The 7,706-nt window shown below is 46.2% G+C and overlaps 1 protein-coding gene across 2 annotated transcripts in view; it reads right to left on the reverse strand.

The window, feature by feature from the left end:
* MTMR12 (myotubularin related protein 12) overlaps positions 1-6,604 on the reverse strand; it is a 33,283-nt gene extending 26,679 nt beyond the window's left edge. The window contains exon 1 of one of the 2 annotated variants that reach the window (XM_021380526.1): positions 6,123-6,604. In XM_021380526.1, the coding sequence (XP_021236201.1) occupies positions 6,123-6,182 (60 nt within the window). In that variant the 5' untranslated portion in view covers positions 6,183-6,604. The remainder of the gene's footprint in view (positions 1-6,122) is intronic. The other variant, XM_021380525.1, reaches the window with a different exon arrangement.

Consider the following 7,706-nt stretch of genomic DNA (forward strand, 5'->3'; position numbering starts at 1 on the left):
CCTATCCAACTCTCAGTATCACTTATTCTAGCCTTGAGGCGCTGATAGTTGTGCTAAAAATCTCTAGCTGAAAGAGTATTAAACAGGATAACACGCTACACCCTTCCTGCTCAGCCAGATCAGACTTCCTCCTGCAGTCAGAGTCACTTTGCATGCACTCAAGTTTTTGTGGAAAACTATTAGTTAACTGGAAACCACCCCCAGGGCCACAGCAGTAAGCAAACTAATTTTAGCTTGTGACAGCATCCAAAGTCAGATTTTTCAAATCAAGAGAAGCAATCAAAAGGAGACATAAGCAACAGCACTTTTGCTGGATTGAATACAGGAAAAAAAGGCTCCGAGAATCTCCCTTTACCATTCACATAAACACTTGCTCTGAAAGCTCAGAAGAGCTTTATAGCTGCACAGTAAAACTAAAAATACCAGGAAACTATCAGGAGAGCAGCAGACTTTCAAAGCAGGCTGACAGAGGTAGAGGCTCTAAAAAAGCAGTGGCGTTCTGAAGAAAAATCTGTAACTGAAGTAAAATCTGTTGGCAGCTGGCACAGAGAACAGAACACAGTTTGTTGCCTTTGTCTTCCAAGACTGACTCCTCTACAAGTAATTTTAATCAAAGTGGATGTTTTTCAGTTAAACAAGTTACTATACAAATACGGCTCAGGCCAAACACTGCTGCATCCAGAGAAGAAATGAGGTTTCCTAATGTTGGGTCTTCACCATTGGCAGCTCTACGCTAAACATTATGTTTTCCAGCGCCTTTAGTTATGCCTTCTACTATCAATAGGTACACCTAAATACAGCACAGTTCACTTACAAACGATACACCAACAATCACTGCTATAGAACAATAAAGTAGTATATTAACTAGGCGCTCTCCTATTAGCCTTGAAGAGATAACAAGGCACATAATAACTACTGAGTATATACATAAATCATGTAAGTTTCACACTATATCTACCATTTTATCAGTGCTGCCAGAAAATTACAGCAAAAAAAAAAAGTATCAGACACCAAAGAATTCCTTTGAGCTAACATCTATCTGTTAAAGTGCAACAAAGCTTTTTATAGCAGGTTCATAATGATTTGTCTCCATGACACAAGTGGTTAAAGGGTAAATTAGTTGACTTCTGTAAGCAGTAGGAATTTTCCCTAGGTAGCACCACAGCAAACTGGGGACTTCTGTCAAGCATGTACTAGAGATGAGCTTTTAAAAACGCAACTCCACCACTGGTTAACAGAAAACAAAGTGATGTACTAACTACAAGCAGAATTCCTATACAACAGCTTACAACTGCTGAAACTCCACAAATAAGGGATCTATTTGAGAGTCAACACTTACATTCCCTAATAAAAGCATAAATCCTTCAAAGATGGTGTTTATTCATATGCACTAGGGATGGTTAGAATGCAAGCAATGAACAGCTGAACACTGTCAAAGAACCCATTCTGCTGCACTCATTTCCCAAGGAAGGACACCAAAATGTTGAGTTCTACTGATGTCATTTCATGTGTTCTTTTTAAGAGATAAGGCAAACATCTGAGGAAAAGTTGTTAACTCACCGTGAGTTAGTACAAGCTGTCTCGAACAGAGTTATTGCTACTCTTTCTTCTTGATCAACTTGAAGTCTCTAGTGGGTTCCAGTTTGGGACAATCAGATCTTAGGACTGACTTTAGCACCTATAGCTACTATGAGGCACACTCCTCTGTGTCTGTGACTACCTGGTGAGGTAATTCACAGTTCCTAAGATCAGATAGGAAGCCTTTACATTTGTTGTGCCTGGTTTTATTGTTACTGCCTAAAGATAACAGAACTAGCTCATGAACAGGTCAGATGAGCACAGAACAAAAAGCAAGGGAAGTAGCAGAAGCAGGTCTATCCCTTTCAACAAGCTATAAAATCTGTTCAGACCTTAGGAAGCTTCACCCTTTGACCATTTGTTGAAGTTAAGCATGCAAGCACTTCATGTCTATGACCACAGAAAGCTACCCACACCTCTGCATTGATGTTTCTTCACCTGCAGTGTCCTCATTCTGAGCACCTGAAGCAGCATCTTCACACTTCTTACTCAAGATATAACACAGAAAATCCTACTAGCAATGATATATAAAAGATATCTAGAGGACACCATGCAGGAAGTTTGGATTACCTTTGAAAGGAGGGAAACAAAGACCGCCACTTTACTGAACATTGCACAAACTTTCCTGACCTGTGCATATATCACACACTGCATGCCTTTTTGCAGGTTATCTGAGTAAACAGTGAGAGGCAACACACCAACACTTTATGTTGTTATGATTGGTAACTACAGAGTACCCAGAGTCATGCCAGAACTGCAGGCTGACATGGCATGCCATATAACAATTTGTTCTGCATCATCCTTCTCACTGGTCCAAGCCAATCTTGGCTGACAGCACTGTGACCACCCATGGAAGATACCATGTTCCTCATGGATTCTTCACTTCAATAGCTAGCTGTTGCCTAATGTTGCTAAATGACTTTCTCAAGTAACATGCAGGAAAGCTCCACATTGTACTGAAGCATGCCGTGAACTTCCTTTTGTAAAATTTAACTGTACTTCACTATACTCAGTCTTCTCTTAAAGACTATTTTCTGATCAAACAAGCCTTATTCCATGCTGTATTCCAAATAAAACAGAAGAGATACTTACCACATTTTAATTAAAATAACAGTACTGAAAATAATCTCTAAATGCCCATTTTCCTTCCTTTAACAGCTCCATCATCAAAGAGCCCATTAGATCACTGCACATGTTTTCCACATTTGTTTCATCTTTTGTCCTCTCCTCTTTCCTTACATTGTTCTGTTCATCTCCTCTGACTTCAGCGCCTGGCTTCCCCCACGTCAGCTTGCAGCCCTGCCGCCCACTTGGGGGACTTTTAATCCTTATGCCACCTTTCACCCCCACCACTCTAATCTGGACAGCAATCAGTACAGAACACACAGTAAGATACCAAGATTTACCAGGAAAAATGGTTTGCAGTAGTTGTGGGCTACTTAACTTCCACCCACATTCCACAGGGCACACTCTGCATCTACTCAATAATCAGCAGTCACCCCCTCCCTTCAGATCTTGTTTTGACTCCACGCTCACTCAGAGCTCTGATCGGGCAAAACAACAACCAGGCACCACTACTGCTGCTCTGAAATTGTAGGGAACCGAATTATAGAATTTACAGTCAAGATTTACGTTATGTTAGGAAAAAAAAAAAAAAAAAAACAAGGGCTAATACAAGAACTAATCTCTTCGAAGAATTAACATGAAAATTTTAACTTCAAAGCATATACACCAAAATAAACAGTAAGCTTCTAATTAAGTTTGACACCGCAATTTTTATTCAAACTGAGGTTTTATGGAAAATGTACAAGATTAGCATGCTGAATAACAAGTTTACAGTTTTTAAGTTTTAAAGTTAGGAAACATGAAGTACTTCACCACTTCTGTTCGCTGTGTCCCCACAGACAAATATTCCTAGCCTGTGACCAGGCATGTCAAAACATTGACTTTTACACCCTGGTGTTCACCCCGTTTCCTGCAGGGGAGCCAAGTCTGTCCTGAGGGGAAATGTGTCATTAATACCAACATCCTATGGGCTCACTCTTAACAGACCACTGATTGATCTGTGGTTCCATACAGCAGAGCATAACTAGGTTATATTTAGTCAGATGTCAGAAACTCCACTTTTCCAGACGTTCTGTGAAATGCAACGGAAGCCACTTCCATTCCTTAATAAATAGCATCTTCTGTTCACACCTTACTTCTATCGTGCTGTATAGCATTACCATGAATAGAATTCTCACTTCTTTTAGCAGTCAGTGACAAAACAAAAGCAGCTTAAAGCTAGCTTGATCTCACTGAGCATTACCTACAGCGTCCCTCAGGTGCAACAAATGGAGGCTAAGCAAGCTGGGGCTAGAACCAAGCTCAAATCTGCCCACTGCACTTTTTTATTGCAGGGCTCCCATAACCTAGAATCAAGTCTCAAACAACTTTCCAGACCAAGACAGAAAAGCCCAATGAACGTGAATTTCGCAAGTATGAAGGGCTACAGCGTAACACTAGTATATTGCTCTGTACTGCCAGATAATCTTTTTGCAAGTCAGAAGTATAAACAGGAAGGAGGCAAGGCTCCATAGATTCAGAGGAGAGTCCATCACCAGATCAGATGCCATCTAGATGTAACCTTAAGCTCACAAATCCCCTGCGCTGCTGCTTTCCACTTTGTGGCAGGGTTTACCAGAGGTGGACACTAAACATGACTGTCACCCATGCGCTTTCCCAGGCAACTGCTAATGAAAGCAAGAGCCTACAGCCTGCCCTAGCATGGCAATTGCATTATCTCGATGAAATGAGAGCTTCCAGTTCACCAAATTACGTTCCACAGAAGAGGGACTGGAATGTTTCCACTGTTTTAACAGTGTAGCCCCAGTTTCAAAACTCAGCTACATGGAAGTTAACATATACAGAAAATTTGTGTCCTGAAGGTTGTTATTTCCACATGCACATACAGTACAGCTCCTTGCCAGATACTCACTTCTGCTTCTTTTCAGTCTATCCAACATGGTTTTCTAGATCCCCAACAGTCTCACAGATTTCATAGGTTTCATTAGATATCCAGGGTTATATTTTTAATACTACTAAAAACCATTCAAGTCTTTCAGCTTCCTGTGCGGCCACACCATGGGGCAATTACAGGTTGTCAGAAAGGCAGCTCTGTGACAGAAGTCAGCCTCTATGTATTTGAAAGCTTCGGCTGCAAGAGCCCATGAAATTTAAGTACATCAGGGAGACAGTTAAAAGCAGCATGAACAAATAAAAACCAAATGACCAAGCTCTGGTATATTAGGATATTTAATTAAGAACGTCACCTTTCAACATTAAGTGCTCTCATTGTTCTTCTTGCAGCCATCAAGAGCTGTGGCATTACAGCAGTAGTTCTAACCCGGTTAAATACACCTTATTGTTTGGTGGCTTAGTGCACCGCATGTATTTGACTTACACCTTTTCCCACCGGCCTTTTTTCCCCCTGTGAAGTATTGTCACCCAGCATGCTTGTTTAAACGGTGAACTGTCTTTCACCAAGCCCAAAAAGTGAAGCTCCTAACTCAGTTCCAGGAGGTTTATTTGCAGAACGGAAACACTTTCCTAAGGTGAAAGACTGACTTCACGTGGGTATATGTGCAGACCCAAGAAGTCTTTGTACCGACTGTTTATATCATTTCATTGAGGAGCACAAGGAAGCTTTTGAAGTGAAGTGCCAAAACTACACGTCACCAAGGCTGAAAAACCTACAAAAACAGAGCTGCCGCCACAAATAAGGAAATAAGCTTTGAACAGTGCAGTTGACTTAAAGAGGCCACAGTAACTCAGCTCTGGTATTTCAGAGACAGTGAAAAGCAAAACAGCGGGTTCTCCAAGGTTCTATCAGCAGTACGCTCAGTACTAATTAACAAGATAAGGAAAATATTTTCCCGCAGAAGCTATCACGAGGACCGAAGATAAAGCATTATTTTGACATAGATTACATGGAATCACGGAGGAAGACAGCAAGTGCGAAGGACGAGTTTTCAAGAAGATGAGCCTTCCCAGAACGGCGCGGCCGGCAGTACGAGCGGGCTCCCGCGGAAGGGCACGGAACGAACGCCGTCCAGCAGCAGCATGCGCCCAGCGGCCGACCCGCAGCCGCTCCGGCCAAGCCCCCAGCGCTACACTCAGCAAACAAGCGAAAGGACAGCAGGAGAGCGGCACCGAAGACACGCGGACTGAGCTCAGCACGGCGCTGCTAAGGAAAGAGACCCGGACTTTCCCGCAGCACGACGACGAGCAATAAAGGCGAAGCGATGCCAGGGCGCCCGAGAGAAGCAGCGAGCCGGGCAGGTCCCAGGGCACAGCCCCGAGGAACGCGCGGGCAGCCCGCAGCCCCAGGCACTGTCCTCCGCTGGGGCACCGGGCGCTGCCCTCCCGGCCCAGGTGAGGGCGGCCAAAGCCTCCGCCCCCCGTACCGCACAGAAACCCGGCGGGAGAGGGGGAGCGGGGAGCAGGAAGCGGGAGCCCCCGCCGCCCCCTCCCGCCCGGCCGCGCCCACCCGCCAGGCCCCGCACCTCCGGGCTGATGTAGGACACGAAGGACGGCTTGGCCGCCTTGGCCCCGCTGCCCAACATGGCTCCGGCCGCCTCCCGTCCGCCCCAGCAGTCAGCGGCACCGGCGCCGCTTCGAAGGACTCCTCCTCAGCGAGGCCCCGGCCGCGGCATCCGGCGCAGGGAACGCAACCGTCCCGCCCCCCTCACTGGGCAGCGCGGCCGTCCGTCATGAGGGCGCCTCCTCCTCGTGGGGCGGGGTGCTGAGGAAGCGCCGTGTCAGGGCGGCAATTAGCGCTGTTCGTTAATACTGAGTGGCGGTGGCTGAGCGGGTAGGCAGGGCGGTGACAACGGCAATGCTTATCAGACGGACTCATAGAATGGCTGAACTGGAGGGGGGTTTAAAGTTCTTACAGTGCCAGTCCCTGCTGTGGGCTGGTTGCCCCCACCAGCTCAGGATGCCCAGGGTCCATCCAAGCCAGCCTTGAGCAGCTCCAGGGATAGGACACCACAGCTCTCTGGGTAGCAGTGCTGGGGCCTCCCTGACCTCTGAGTAAAGAATTTCCTCCTAACACCTAACCTAAATCTCTCCTCTTTTAGTTTAAAGCCGTTCCCCCTTTCCCTATCGCTATCAGACTCTGTAAAAAGTCTGTTCCCTGCCTGCCTGTAAGTTCCCTTCAAGTACCGGAAGGCCGCAGTGAAGTATCCTCAGAGCTATCTCTTCTCAGGCTGAACAAGTCCAACTCCTTTAACTTGTCTTCATAGGAGAGGTGCTGCATCCTCTGGGTGTCTTCGTGGCCCTCCTCTGGACCCAGCCCAAAAGCTCCAGTGCCCTTCTTGGAGGCCCAGGCCTGGACGCAGTACTGCAGATGGGGCCTCACAAGGGCAGAGCAGAAGGGGTCAGTCCCCTCCCTGTCCCTGCTGCCACCCCTCTGTTGATGCAGCCCAGAATGCTGTTGGCCTTCCAGGCTGTATGTGCGCAGTGCTGCCTCATCTACAGCTTCTTGTCCATCAGGACCCCCGAGTCCTTCTCTGCGGGGCTGCTCTCAAGAAGGTCTTCTCCCAGTCTGTGCACATAGCTGTGATTGCCCCAGCCCAAGAGCAACACCTTGCATTTGGCCTTGTTCAACCTCATTCAGTCCTCCTGGGCCCAATTTTCGAGCCTGTCCAGATCACTTTGGATGTCATCACTTCCTTCTATTGTGTCAACCACACCCCGAAGCTTGGTGTCATCTGCAAACTTGCTGAGGGTGCACCCAATACCGCTGTCTATGTTATTGATAAAGATGTTAAAGACCACCAGTCCCAAGATGGAACACTAGCAGAATTATCCCCAAGTTCACCCTGATGTTTACCGCTGACCAAGTCAAAAAGCAGCTGTTTAATGGCATGGTGCAAATAGAAAGGAAAGGGATGTTTTTATACTGTGCCAGAGAATCTTAACTCCAATGGAAAATGCAAAAGGACCTTTAATTCCCACAGAGCACATGGGAATTCATTCTTTAACATCCATCAAAAGAGCCCCACATCCAAAAAGCCAAATGTAACCACTGTTCTGCAGCAGCAAAACATCCCCACAGCCCCACACTGCTCCCAGCTGCTGAGCAG

This window comes from Numida meleagris, chromosome Z, assembly GCF_002078875.1.
Source record: "Numida meleagris isolate 19003 breed g44 Domestic line chromosome Z, NumMel1.0, whole genome shotgun sequence".
NCBI lineage: Eukaryota > Metazoa > Chordata > Aves > Galliformes > Numididae > Numida > Numida meleagris.